The sequence below is a fragment of the Melozone crissalis genome, unplaced genomic scaffold (genome assembly GCF_028551555.1).
Source record: "Melozone crissalis strain CALT ecotype California unplaced genomic scaffold, PUWL_Pcris_2 ptg000009l_1, whole genome shotgun sequence".
Taxonomy (NCBI): Eukaryota; Metazoa; Chordata; class Aves; order Passeriformes; family Passerellidae; genus Melozone; species Melozone crissalis.
In genome coordinates this window covers 18,880,632-18,895,892 of record NW_026535787.1, presented here as the reverse complement: position 1 = coordinate 18,895,892, position 15,261 = coordinate 18,880,632, and the positions used below count along the sequence as shown (strand labels likewise).

Here is a 15,261-nt window from a genome sequence, read left to right as displayed (position 1 = left end):
TAAATCAGATTTCACTGCAACAGCCAGCAGCTGAGGCTATTAGGTGCATATTGGATATTCCCTGGCAAAATTTATCACTAAAAAAAGGACAACAAATTTAGATTTATTCATTCTTTGCATGTCTTTGTGGCCTGGTACCAGTATAGATAAAAATCACACTAGTCTCTTGTAATGTTCAAATAATGACCAATATAGTATTTAGAGTTACTTATTTGTGTATTTTTTCCAAAGCATGACAGGATGAAAGCCCTCTGTCCAGAAAAAGGTGTAACATGGGTTGATGCTGGCAAACCCTGGAAAACATCCAGTCAATGAGGTGTGGATGGTTTGTTCCCCTGGCCAGCAGCAGGAGGTGCAGTAAAGCCCTCCAGCAGAGGGTGGTCTGCAGTACTGAGAACCAGTACAAAATATCCCTGATGCTTTTCCTTTTATAGTGCTGACCCCAATTACTTTTTTTTCCTTTCTTTCCAGAAGGCCTCGCCTTCTGGCCATACCATTATCAGGTTTCTGCAGCTCATCTCCCCTGCAGCACAGCTATAGCTTTGATATTGTTGCTTCAGAGGACTCCCAGAGTTGTTTGGGAAGCCCATGGGTGTTTTTGCAGGATACTGCCTTTGCAGTGAAACCCCCTGGTTTGTTCCAAGCTCAGTGGCAGTTTCCTGCACAGCCATGAACAGATACCACTAATTACATTACTTCCTGACTGTAAAGCAAGAGGATGGGCTCTCCTCTACTGCCTCCTGTCATGCTTTTAAACCATTTGTGAGCAGGGATTTTTTTTTTTCTTCCTGTGTGTAGTAAACTGAGGTTGAACTCTCGTGGTGTCCTTGCTCAGATTTGAACAGGTCCCCCCAAATTCACTGCCAGGGTAATTATTTGTCCAGGTCCCAAGCAGAGACCTGCATGATGAGCTTTGGCAAGGCTCTGTGCACCAGCTTGTGCTGAGAAAGAGCTTGTGGTCCCCAGGTGCTGTGGGCCAGGAGGAGCCCCACAAACCCACAGCCATCACCCCATGGCCTTTCCTGAGAGCCAGGCCCCACAGGGGTGCATGTGCAGGAACACAGGCAGCAGCTCGAGCGCTGGGTGCGCGCCTTCCCTCGGGCTCGCACGTGTTCTTGTACACTGAGATTTCACACAAGCCAGTGAAGACATACTTCAGTTTTATTGTTGTTTAGGCATGGATAGAAACATTAATTCTTTTGCACTCTTGGTTCTTGAAACTTGCCTATAGTGAACTCGGAGCAGTGAAAAACCCAGCTCCTCGGATTGACGATTTAAAGTGCATAGGAGATCAAGCAGAATCCCAAAAGGCGAGGAGTTGTGGATATTCCTTTTTCTGTAGCTGTGAAAGTTGAAGGACTTTGTTTTCTTCTCTTTTGCCCTATATTCCCCTGACAGTGGTATGAAAATTTTCAGCCCTTCCCTATGCTTTCCCTTTGAAGTTTTCCCTATCTTTGGAAGATTCCTCTCTGTATTTAAGAATTATTTGTAGTGTTATAAACAAAGAGAGGCAGTAGATGCACACTCCTTCACAGGACTCTGGTACAATGTTTCCCGTTCAGAGTCATGCCCACTGAATTTGTTTTTACTTTTACAAAAACAAGTGTATCACTTGGCAGTGTTCTTGCACCAAAAGAAAAAGATATATTTATATATAAAGTAACTTTTTTGTGTGTTCACGTTTTATTTTCGAAAAACAGGTGTTTAAAAATTTTAGAATTTTTTTAACAAAATTCTAAAAAGAAAAAAAATCACAATATTTACAGAGATAACAGAATGGCTTAGCCATGCAAAACAAATTACTTTGGTTTTTCCCCCATTTTACTTTGGTTTAAATATTGACCAAGATTATAATTTTTTTCTTTTTGCCAAATAAAACAGTAACAAATTAAAGTTTAGAGGCATATAACAGGATTTCCCTCTAATATTTTATACAGCATAGAGTTTATAGGACATCTTATGTATTTAATCCATGCCAATGCACTACAGGAAGCTTTTATTAAGACATCAGTCACTACTGCCCAGACATTTAACATTTTACAAATTTACAAGTAACAGTGTTTTCTGCCCCCTAAATAATGCAAAAGTGGCAAAATACATTTCCTAACGTCCATCTTTTTCTTTTATTTATTTATTTATTTTTGCCTACCAGTCTATAAAAACTTACTTTTTCCCTGGATATTTGTAAATGGAAACCTGATGTTCTGCTTACTTCTACTGTTCCTCTCCATCAAAGCTGCCTGTTACCTTCTTCCAGAAACTAACTTTCCAGATAAGATGAAACTTATCTCCCTTGAGTACAACTTTCTATTGGCCATTCACCCTAAAACCTTTTCTTATCAAGTACCATTCTAAAAATTCCCTCAAGCAAAAAACATGTTTATAAAGTTACAAACTTGAATGTAACTAAAGATACATAGACATTTCATTGTTACAATTATATGTACTGTTTGATAAATTAGGTACCAGTTAAAAACACTAAAATTATCTCAAGGTGCATTCAATATCTGTAGCATAGTTAACAAAAACACACAAAAAATATATATATATATATATTCTATTTTTGTGGGAAAAAATGCAGCTTTGATATGACCACTTTTTAAAAAAAGTTTCCAATTCTGACTGGTATCTCTCTGAAAAGAAGAAAAGGTACAGTACTTTAAGGCAGCGAATAACATAAAGGAATCAAAATTAATCCAGAATTCCAGTTCCTTATCCTAATGCTAACATGAAAGACGACTGATAATCATCAATAAAATGCATGTCTTGCTCTAGAAGAAAAGGATTTTTCAGCCACCAGTTGTATGTAGGCTAGGAATTTTTCATAATGCTCCTTACTCAATACCCAGACTTCTTCAGGGAAACTCTTTATTCCCCTTCTAGCTTGTTTAGCTTTGCATGGTTTTTTAAATGTTCACTTTCATTAACAATTTAGTTTATTCTTGTCACAGCTGTCACCCTTCTGCTTTACCATGATTTCAAAGAATGAAAAAGGAGTTTGACATTTTCTTTAAGACAATCTTACACTCTAGGTACTTGCTACAAAGCAGAGACTTCACTGATTACAACCAGAATCAGACATGTACCTGCTCAAAGGGTGTCATAAAAACAATTGAAATAAAACCATTACACTATACATCAGATTAACAGCAACTCCCAGAACAAAGCCTTACAGTGTATAAAAATAGCTACGTAAAAAATTTACATAAAGGCAAACAAAAAGAAATCTTCAGTGCAGACATTTACAAAAAAATATTTCAAACAGAACACAACATGGTGACCTATTATCATGGCTGTTGCCAAAATTAGTTTGTGGGGTTTTTTTAGCTTGAGATAATTGTGTCTAAAATCCTTTGAAAACCTGGTAGAATGATCTGCTTAATACTTGAACCATGAATAGCTGTCACTTCTTTGTATATGTTTAAATACAATCCACGTTCATGCTTCAATTGGTCTATATGTATTCTCTGAAAATATGAAAGATAAAGACAGTTAAACATTTTAAAATATGTTAACCATCATAACTACTCAGTATCTATGCTGTAAATAAACAGCTACATGAAAAGTACTTTCTTCTGCAGCTCAGTAATGTAAGCACTTTCTTTCATGACAAGAATCACTGCTGCAGTATTGTTCCCAGTAAATCCAGTAAGTTTATCTGGTAAGTAATGGATTTATGTTCATTTCAGTTATGCAGATCTACTGATCTGAAGGAATACAGAGTAGAAGATTGGACCAAAGGCACACAGCGTGTTTATGCTGCAACTTTTTCAAAATCCAAACTGACTTGTTTTCCATCTTTAAATCCTTCCTAGGACATCATTTCGGTATTCCCAATTCCCTTTGCCAAACTAGTAAAACAGTGATATTGTTGGTAAAGTGCCTACACAAATTCTGCATCTCCTTATATACTGTGTAACTCCTCTATATAATCCATTACATTCTAAATATTTAATGCAAAACTTGTGGTTTGTATTAGAAAATTTCAGACAATACTGACATATTGAAATTATTGACAGTTGCATTCATTTAAAGAAGAAACCTTGTTATATAATTCCATATGCCTTAAACCCCTGCTACCCCAAGAAAGTATCCAGTGCTATTTACTAAGATCACTGAAAATCAGGGCTGTCTACAGCTTTCCTCTGAAGGAGCTTACAACGCAAGCCCCCCTGAATATGTAATACTCTCATTTTTAAGACTATTTGATGACTAACTAAACAAACCTCTATGGTTAGCTGTTTCCAGACTCTTGTGTTAACACAAAAGCTGGTTTCCAGACTTTTGTGTTAATTTTAAATGACCTAAACTGGCCAGAAAGATGGTGTGACCCCCTCCCTTGGGTACCAGGAGGAGTGGTGTATGTATGTGTGAGCACGGGGTGGTGCTCTTGGTGCTCTGCAGTGCTCCTGTAATTCCCCACAGAGCTTGGGCATCTGCCAGACCATTTGTAAACAGTTTACTCCATACAGATCCCAGCGGGGGAAACTTTCAAACCTGTTCCTAATGTAAAGAGACACACAGTGTCTCCTTCCAGGATAAAACTGATCATAGTACAGGTGTGTGAAATCTAGACTAAGAGAATTGTTTTGTTCTAAGGGAAGGAAGTTGCATGACTTTACATTAATGATGGAAAAAGTGACCAAGGACTTGGAAACTGTTGCTTTCAGTAAGGGAAGAAGTTCTTGTAAATATTTCAAGTCATAACTTGAAATCTTCTGAACTCTATCTAAACATACTCTTTATATAAACACACACATACACATGAACAGTGGTACAGAATAAAATTTGTACTTTCATTTCCTCAAGCACATGCATTAAAATAAAGCCAAGTATCAAGTTCCATCTGAATGTCAGACTTCTTTTTATATTTGTATATGAATCTCTGAATTCTTAACTGGCCAAAAGTTTGAGTCTGTCTGTCCTAAAACTACCACAAAACGACCCCACTGCCTCAGCTCTGGAAGGTGAGCACCAGACCAAGATAGAGCTTTGATCACCAGAGAGGAATGGTGAACAAAGAGATTTTAATGCTGTAATATGAAACACTTACCTGGAATGATGACTGACACGTTTTCTCTTAAGTTTCAGATTTATGATTGTTTTCCTCTAGTTTTTTGTTTTCTTCTATATTTCCAAGATCTTTGTCTACATGTTTTGACGCTGTCCTACAATGTAAAGGAAGGTCATTTTTTGCATGTTGACAGCATTTTGTTCTATACTCATATTAATGACACTGCCTCCTCCCCTCACAGTGAACAGAAAATTTTGACAGTTCTGTTCTGAGCAGAGCAACAGGTTTGCATATGTCTGTAAATAGACCTGTGACACCAGGTCTCCCACTGCTGTGAGTACCAAGGAAATATTGCAGCAGGGCTCTGTGTGTTGAGCTACATCTTGAGGAATTCAGAATTATTCTGAGCTAGCAGACATTTAGTAAGGTTAAACCAGTTGTGGAATCCATGTTTCTCGACAAAATAACTGTGCAGCTTGTTTCAATAAACACGAGTCTGCTTTAAGGCATACTAAAGCGTTACAAGTGTGGCTAAAATATCTTGATCAACACAGCAATCTTTTGTGTATTTGTAGTAAATGACTTCAGAGCCCGTGCCAAACGGAAGCTCTTCAAATGTGAAGAAATTCATGAAAATTCTGGCACCACTGAAAAGAAAAATCTCACTCTGGCTTGTAGGTCTGTGCTAGCTATGGCTGACAAGCTTTGGGTAAAGATGAGATTGTGTAAATGTTTGAGGGGGGGGAAAAAAAGAGGTATGCCTCATTTAAAATAGCAGGTCTTAATGCAAGTAGTGGTGATGAATTAATGAGTTAAGTGCTTAGTTTAGCTTAGCACAATAAAACCACTATGCCATTCATTTAATCTGTGAGAAGCCTCACTGTCTGCCAAGGTGAAAGATTCCTGCAGTGCTGTGATAACATTTTGAAGGCCCCAATTTTTAAAATGTAAATGGGCAAGTATGTTTGAGTGGGACAAAGTAAATCCCTTGTGTCAAAGCAGATTATCGCATCCGCATTTTCTCGGCAGATAATTTGCTTCCCCTACAGAAACGTACTGTCTGCTGTGACAGACTGGTGCACATGCTCACCCTTGCTGCAGGGCACAGACCCGAGTGACGCTGACTGGCAGAGCACCATGCAGACACAGGCTGGGAGCGGGACGTGGCACGCTGACACCATGCAGGAGCGCACGGGATCGCTGCTGGAGGGGCACCCGAGCACATCCTCCATCTGAGCAAAGGCTGCACCCACCCCTGCCCTGGGTAAGGACCCTGAGCAGCTGCCGGGGCAGGGAAGGCTCCTTCTTGTCTCTGAAGGGAAGGGAAGCTTCCTTCTTGTCTCTGAAGGGCTCCTGGTTTAGCACACATGCACCCAACCCCTCCCCATCTCTGGGAGTGATGCTGAAATGCTGCTCTCCTGCCCGGGGAGGATGGGATTCTGCATCCCAGATCCCACAGGCTGCACTGAAAGGGACCTCTCTGAAATCTTTTCCTGAGGGGCCACAAGTTTTAATATTTTAAAGCTGCATTATCTTTTGCTGTTGGTTTAGGGTGTCTCTGTTATGTCTGTGTGACTGGCAGGAAGGTATCATGCTGAAAACCCATTTACTGCAAAGATCTGAGCTCTTCTTCATTACAGGCAAATTTAATTTTAAAAGTGCTGAGATAGTATTACAAAGTAACTTGTTCTACAGTGCTAAATTTCTATTGCACAGTAACACTCTATTTTTCCTGGTATTCAAAACCTGAAACACATGACATGAATTAAAGGGAAGGACATGAAATGCAATGAAGAAAATTCAATGCTTTGGTAGGGCCTGACCTTCTGTGGGCTTAACAACCTTTCACAAATCTCTTTAATCCTAACAAAAAAGAAACAACCCCTCAAAAAATCCCTTGAAAATTAAAAAAGTTTATAATTTAAAACATGTTTGGTTTAGGTTGAGCACATAATTTGGCTTGTCATGTGGCTAATGAGTCTTTTCCATAAATAAGTCTCACAAAATTGGAGACAATAGGGGAAGAGATGAAAAATTGAAAGAACCTGGACTCAGGCAATTACCTGAGCTGAAGAGAGTTGGATGTGAGAAAGCAGTACTGTGCAAATCTGTCCTCATATAACTGCTAACGTCTGCTCATGGAGCCTGGATAGGCTACTGGCATGGCTCACTGGGATCCTTTTTTTGGCCTCTTATCACCAGTTTTACAGTGCCCAAATCAGACTGAATCTCATATGATCTGACACTTAACAGCAGAGACAACTGTCTCATCTTTGATTAGCTTAAAAGTATTCAATGACTAACATCAGGAGATCCTGCAACGAGATCAGGTTTTGATTTTTAAAGTAATCTATTTTAATTTTACATGCAGTCAAATCAAATGTCACCTGTATTTCCTTAAAGCCACACTGGGCAAAAAAGGGAGACTTCAAGGGCAACACTAACTTTGAAAGAGGCAGGTGCTCCAGAACTCTTTTGGAGGGATGTTACAAACCACTTGCTTGAAATGAGAGCAGCAGTTTTTCATGTCTGACAATCAGATGGATTTCGATTCTCAATGCCTGAGACTGAAATGCAGCCATTTATTTATGATGGTTCAGTGATCCTGCTGACCTGTTTTTTTTGTTCCCCAAATGCCATTATCGAGGCAGAATCACCACCTCAGCACAAAGAATGCTGCAGCCTTTCTTAGTGCTATCTAAACAGTGCCATTAAGAGAGGCAGGAGTTATTTTGCTGGGAGGTGGGGTCCCCAGGCAGGGCTCTGCCAACAGCAGAGGAGCAGCAGCACCAGTCCCAGGGCTCGACAGACGTGCTTGGGTTTGCAACAGAAAGGTCTCAAAACATGGTTCCATCACTTCCTGAGGTGACCTCAGGCACAGGACAAGTGGTCCTTGTCCAGCTTAACATTCAACAGCAGTTCCTTTTAATGCACTTTTTCTGTGCATTAACTCCTGCCAGCTTGCTCCATCTGCAACTCAAGATCTACTTCCTCATAATATTTGAGTAGCTGGGCAATGGAGTCTGAACATATAGAAATATTCCCAAGGATTTGCCCAAAAGGGAAGACAGCTCACTTTACCCAGACCTGGAGCACTCTCACTCACACTGTCAGTATCTATAGCTCCACAAAAAAAGCCCACACCTTTGATAGTGCTGTTCTGAAGAGTGAGAAGTTGGTTGTATAAATATGAGTTTACTCACTCTTCTCTTTTTTTTTTTCCCTTTAAACTAATTTGTAAATCATGGATCATTCTGAGCTCTTACTAAAATTATAACTCGTATTTAATATTTATCTGTGCTTGCTCTTCAGGAAAATAATTATCCTCAGGGAATCCTAATCAAAATCTCCCTGTAAGTAGTACTAAAGTGAGATTTTTAGCATTCTTTGGAGTGTGTGTGCTGTGAGGCCACTATTTTCATGGATCTTGTTCAGATACTGTTCATAGCATTGTTTGTAATATGAAGACAATTTTCCATGATAATTGTTCTGCCTGCTGCAGTGTAAATACAGACTACATATAGGTGACCCAAAAAAATGCGGTAAGGTTGTAATTTCTGATCTCTTTTAATCTCACAAGTCTAGGCCTTGCCCTCAACACTATTTAAGGAAGAAAGTGTGCAGTGCTGTTTGTCCCTGTTACCCAACCTTGTGATAATGACAGGCAAGATGATACACATCTGTGTAGTTCTGGGTGCTGAAGCAAGTGCCATGAATTTCCTTAAAGCTACACTCAACAGCACTGCTGCACACAATTTTCTAGGAGCAAATGGTTTTACACATCCCAATCTGGACTGGCTGCAACCTCCTTATTTACTCCAATCTTGCTTTCCACTTCCTCCAATTATTTTTAAATGTCCATCAGTAGGAAAAATCACAGAGATATTAGAAAAATATTCCAACCATCAAGAAATGGGTGACCATTTTTAATTTGTGTCACTTTTATATTAGATTTGTGTTATGAGCTGACACTTTCAGAGATGTTTGGTAACTATGTCTTTTCTCTGAAAGGGAACTGAGTGAAAACTAGTACAAATGCTGAGTCTTGTTGAAAACATAGTGAGTTTCTTACATCTTTGGCCCATCACATCTGACTCATATGCTTGTTTGCTATAAAATATCAGAAAAGCAGAACTTTTAAGGTTCAAGTGTTCACTTTCAGAGATGCAAGCAACCTTTGCCATTACTGTGACCTAAGAAACATTCTAAGAGCTTGATGTGCTCTGAGTGTGAACAACTTTAAGACTTCTGCTGTGATTCAGCTGGCCCAGCAGAAATGATGTCCACTGGATGTTGAACCACTTTAACCCTGATCTAGCCTTATGTGACTTGAGATTTGGCCACCTCCCAACCACAGGGATAAAAATGGGGCCAAGGTCCAACTACATGCCAACTTCCATGACTAGAGAGCAGGGGACAGGGTGCTGAGTGCACTATTTCCTTTCTGAATCTTTCATTTCTGCTGTACCCTCCTCAGCTGTTTCTGGCAAGGTGAAAATTTCATATACAAAGCATTTACCTAACGTGGGTGTCCTGCAATCTCTCAGATGACACTTGACACCAAAATATTACAAATATTCTAAAGTGCTGAGTTATATTCTGTGCAGTACAGATTAGTTTACAACATCCTTTTTGGAAAAAGGAGAAATCTGCTGAGAACAACTGTTTGGCCTTCTGCTCAGATGAAGGAGAAACAAGGCATGCTGGGGTAGGTAGCCTCAACTCTTTATTCAAGAGGAGGCTGGGTGCAGGATGTGGAATACAGATGAGTCTCTGATTTATGGGATAATATTCACACAGAAAAGAATATGTGGCAATAATCAGCTTTTCCATCAAGGGAAGCTGGGGCAGTGAGTAACTGTACGAGTGATTTATTGTGAATATACTCCAAGGCTACAAGTGTAATTCCTACTTAGTGTGGATGACAAGACAATAGAAGATTATACAAACCACAACACCAACAACAGAAAAGAGTAATGTTTTTCTTGCCTCGGCAGACTTGGAAAGTTCTGTGCTGCTGCCTTCTCAGACTTTCCTTTGGCGTCACTTTGGGGATAGAGATTAGGTGAGTTACTGGTCAAGGGTGGGTTCAAAAAAATACCTGCTACCTGCTGGCCTGGATGGAGGGGGGAATTGTGTCCAGAGGTGTAAGTTGCTTTTTGCAAGGTCTACTTTGATTGCTAGGCTATGATTCATAATGAAAACTTTGTCAGAATAGGTACTGACATTCTGCTTGCTCCTGCAAATATGGTGTGCAGAAAGCAGGGAGGATAGCAACAGATCAATTTAAAAACATACAGAGAACAGGAGATTGTCAATGATGATACATCAATTAAGGAGTTTGCAAGCCAGCAACCATGTGTCAAATACAGAGACTACTGTTAAACTATAAAGGCATTTTTGGTTCCAGTGAACCTGTCTAATCAATTCTAGGTCTAATTTTTCCTCTAAGCTTTAGGAAGAGAAGCTGAGCATGAGGAAAAGAATTGGTGTCCATTTAGATTAAGCCATATCCTATCTTTGAAGCAGAAAAAATTGTTGTAATTCATAAATTCATCTCATGCTATTCTACGATTCCTGTCAGCTCTCCCCACACTACTTAATGGAGCAAGAAGAGATATTTTACCTTCTCTGCCCTCAAACCACCTCATCCAAAGAAACCCAAAGCAACATACCACAGTTTCATGACTCCACATTCACACATTCGAAAAGGAATGACAAAGTTATCTTAGACATTATTGCAACAGTAGCAAAGTGTGGGAGGAAGAGCACTATGTTGTTATTTTTAATATTTCACAAAAAGAACCATAAGCTTTGGGAAAAAACCAAAAAAACCCTCTATAGTATCTGAGTGCGGTTCTGTGCATGGGTAATTTATAACAATTCTATATTTGGAAAACTTCAAAAACCTGATCAGTTATGGTTGAGCCAAAGTCTTTATGTATTATCCAAAAAAAAGAGCATTTCTTAGCAGATGGAGAATTCCTTGTTGTACTTTCACATCAGTGAAAACACATTTGTTCACAGTAAAATCCCATTGGTATATTTTAGATTTCATCTGATTCAATTTTAATTGCACTAAAGCCAACTGAACTTTAAGGCTGCTTTTACACCTGCACTGATTGGAGCAGGTTATGCACAGCCACTTAACCTCCCCTGCCCAGAAGCAGCTGTGAGAGCTGTCAGAAAGCAAGGCTGCTTCTCACTGCCCCAGCTCTCCCTGGAGATAAAGGTAAGGGAGCAAGACCAGATGGGGCACACAGCAACAGCCAGCCTCAAAAGGATGGAGCAACATGGTCACTTCTTGACACCTTCCCATCTATTTTCAGAAGTCAGCCTCTGTGACAAGGAAGAAAGTTGAAAATGGAAAATGCTGTTCTATGCCTATGATGTGTAAAACCTGGGCTGGGATGAGAGCTCCTAGATTTTTTCAGCAACAGAAGCTCTATTTTTACAAATTTTATTTAAGAAACGTCAAAGAAAAAATTAGGGATCTCTCTTCTCCCTGAGATGGTTGAGTCTTATTCTGCATGTTATTCCATTTTCAAAGGAAACAAGGTAGCCAATTTCTAAATGGAGGCAGTTTCTGGCCCCAGTACAGCCAGACAGACTTCCACACATCAAGTTCCACAATTAAGTACTATATCTAAATGCAAGAGCCAGCACAGACTTGGCTGTCAGGAAACAGGACCTCACTACTACTATGATCTATGAAAATCTCAGAACGCCACCTCCAGGAGATGAGTCCCATTAAGCATTAGGACAAGCCAACCAGAGGTACCAAGTTTCCTTTTGCTATCAAGTGCACCTACTGTAATAGCTTTTCCCCACTCCAGAAAACTGGAATGCTCTAGAGGAAGGAAAACAAGTAAACATACATCTCTTCTTATCACAGTTCTTTTCCCAGCTTAGTATAAAGTTTTCAAAAACTTCTTACTTTGATTTCTTCACATAGAGCCAGTAGACAACACCTGCAATCAGAGCGACCAGCAGAAGACCGACCACAATTCCCACTATCAGCTTTGCCTGGTCATTAACCTTTTCACTATTGTCATCTGAAGCAAAGAAGAAGAGTTAATGAGATGACCTATGAAAAAGTAAAGCATTGCAACATTTCTAAAGAATTTTCACCAGAAACAGAAAAAGGGATTAGAAAGTTAAAAAAAAGGAATAAAAAAAAGAGAGAGGAAACCATACATACCACCTCTGTCCTCTGGCTCATCATATTCTGGAATACTTACTGAAATGAAAAATGTTAAAATTGAATTAAAGACAACATAGACCTAAAAATCACCTTCAATTACCTATCTACAGCAATGACAGAAACTGGAACAGTGTTTTCTGAACAAGATATTTAAACCTATCTTTAAATAGAAGCCTTTCCTTTGTAACTATACTATATACATTAGAAGAATCATACTCTAAACCTGTAATATTCAAGTCAGAAATATTTCTGACTGAGAATTTCTGTCCTACCTTTCCATAGCTTCTCACTACCTTTCATCGTGATATATTATTGATGCCCAGTATGGCTTACTTCTCTTGGGACTCAAGTCATGCCAATAAACTGTAATTTTGGGACTAAGAGATATTGTTAATTTTGTAATAAATAAATACCTCTGTCTAGTAAATGAAGTATTACTTGGCAGTATTTTAAACTATTATGTTGTACTATTATTTTGTAATATTGTTTACTTTTGTAGCTAGCCAAGAAAGTCATGAAGACTAAGTGACTTATTGTAGAAAGCTATCAATAAATTTTATGTACTACTGATCCACAGTGGATTTACAATTGCTTGACTTAAGACAAAAAGGTTAAATATCTTAGTGTTAACATTACTATGCAGTCCTACTCTTCATTTGAGTGTGATGTATGGGTACTTTATGAGAAACTGTAACTTTAAGGAAATTATCTTTAGAGGACACTCACTAGCAGAGACGTTCATGGAGGTCACAGTCCTTTCTAGCTCATTTTCTGCAATGCAAGTTAAAGTTACATTTTCCTCAGGAGCAATTACAATTTTACTGGAAAATTTCCCATTAATATATTTTGTCTCCTCTGTCTGAAAAGGTGAAAAATGAAGATTAGTATCATTTAAAAACACAAAGAACAATACACGCATCGCTTGTATTACACAGTGAAAATGGTCAGAGGGAAATAACTTTCAACTTATATTTCAGTTTTCCAAACAATAGCAAGAGAAATACTACATTGTTTTATTAATTGATAATGTGAATATTTGAAAGAAAAAGTTGGCCAAAATATCCAGTTACAGATAGTACAGTGTGTACTATAAAACCAATAATAAAAAAGTTTTTTCTGAAAAATTAACATTCTGTATTTGCTTTTAATTCAAGTATTTAAAAAAATATTCCAAGTGAAAAAATGTTTAAAATTTCAAACTTCTAAAGTATAATTTTTTCCATCCTGCTGTTTCTCATTTATGTCACTCTAACGGGAAGAATTTTTCCAAGTTTTCCAGTTTCCAGCTTTCCAAGCTATTTCCCCATTAAGCATTACTTTGCCAATCTATGTGTGTCTAGTAGCACCTATGGTATCTGTACTGAAATATCAATGTGTTGTTCCTTAAATTTGCTGCACATCATTCTTGGATTAATGTAACACCTAGAGAAAATTATTTGCAATCATTTATATAGCTTCAAGACAGTTCCTGTCCTATATCTACAAGTAAATGGACCAATTTTGTCAGCCACACATAATTTCTGTGGGCTCAAAGCAAAACCTAATGAAATGTAATGGAATCTACAGGAGCACTGTACATTCTCCTTCCAGCCACTGACTGTAGAGAGGTCTCATTTATTTATCCTGCTAAGGCAAAATCTGGCAATGCTTTTCATGGGATTTGGTAATCCATATAAAAATACTTCAGTTTGCATATTTTCCAGGTATTTTCCCTGCTATATATGAGTTCTTCTTATTTATCCCTCAGGATGAATGCATAATTGTTCTGTTTCCACTGAAAAACAACAGGTATAACCATACAAAAACAATTCTAAATATTAGGATAAAAGCTGGAAAGCACATAAGGAACTATAATGAATGTAACTTCTGATTCACACATGCCAAATTTCATTACATTTCACTCAGTTAATGCCTACATCAAGTACCCATTTGCTTTCTAATGTAAGTTCTACAATTCCATCATTATTTGCAAATTCTTTATGCAATGGCAAAATCAGCACATTACCCAGATAAAATGACTAAGTACCTTCATTTAAAAAATGCATATTTAATTTGTAACCTTTTCTTTTTGCTTCCAGCTTCAGCTTGTAGCCAGCCTTTGCTATCACCTGTTCTACTCAAAAAGGCTTTATCATAAAAAAATCGTCCATGTAAGTATGTGGTAGTTACAGCTACCACTTAACCTTCTCCTAAATAAACAAAAAAGACTTTTCTTCAATCTCACTACCTCAAAAATGTTCCTTGATTTTAATTTTCACTTCCTACACAGTACTTTTTGGTGAATAAGGTAATAAGAAAGACACTTGCTTTATTTAGGATGCTTCCGCTGCCCGTAACTGTCCACTGCACTGCTGGCTTGGGGAAACCTTCCACATGGCAGATAATTGTCTTAGACATTTTATTTGTGTTGGTTTTCTTGGTCATTTTGATTTGAGGTTTTCCTACAAGAACAGTATTACAGTTAACCATTTTATTTAAAAAGAACAATTAATAATTGTAACTGTCTGCTTGCTCACCTTCCACAATAAGTTTAAGTGTCTGTCTTTTCCTCAGCCCTTCGACCTCCTGTAGAGTAGTTTCACAGACATAGTTTCCAGCATCTTGATACTGAAGACTTGAAAATGATGGACTTGTTTGCATTCTGGTATTGTCCTGATAAAGTCAGGAGTTAGAAGTGACAGAGATGGACTCACAATAAATTAACCCCTTAATGACTACTATCAACAGAAGTTTTCACATGCTTTGGAAAATTAGAGCCTCACTTTTTAAAGCTGTTTCCCCATTAATAAGTACATTTGAATATACAACATGAAAAGTGGAAAGTGATGGAGATTTATAGAAGCCATCTCCTCTCTTCTTGAACAATTTTGCTTTTAAATCAAGAGCATAGATGGGATCAGTAATTAGTTCTGAGCTTTTCTAGTAGTTTGGCCAAGACCATGAGTGATAAAACATTTGAGACACAAGTAACTCTCCTCTAGGCCAGGCTTATGAGATCAATATATGCTCATAAAAAACCATTAAGCATCATTACTATAAGTTT

General features: G+C 38.2%; 1 protein-coding gene across 2 annotated transcripts in view; it reads right to left on the bottom strand.

The window, feature by feature from the left end:
* Positions 1–1,162: 1,162 nt before the first annotated feature.
* Positions 1,163–15,261, bottom strand: part of ALCAM (activated leukocyte cell adhesion molecule) — a 115,551-nt gene continuing 101,452 nt past the window's right edge. The window contains exons 10-17 of one of the 2 annotated variants that reach the window (XM_054270378.1): positions 14,735–14,870; positions 14,522–14,659; positions 12,945–13,073; positions 12,216–12,254; positions 11,952–12,069; positions 10,004–10,060; positions 5,054–5,168; positions 1,163–3,467 (exon numbers count right to left, since the gene is read on the bottom strand). In XM_054270378.1, coding sequence (XP_054126353.1) covers positions 5,081–5,168; positions 10,004–10,060; positions 11,952–12,069; positions 12,216–12,254; positions 12,945–13,073; positions 14,522–14,659; positions 14,735–14,870 — 705 coding nt within the window. In that variant the 3' untranslated portion in view covers positions 1,163–3,467; positions 5,054–5,080. The remainder of the gene's footprint in view (positions 3,468–5,053; positions 5,169–10,003; positions 10,061–11,951; positions 12,070–12,215; positions 12,255–12,944; positions 13,074–14,521; positions 14,660–14,734; positions 14,871–15,261) is intronic. The other variant, XM_054270379.1, reaches the window with a different exon arrangement.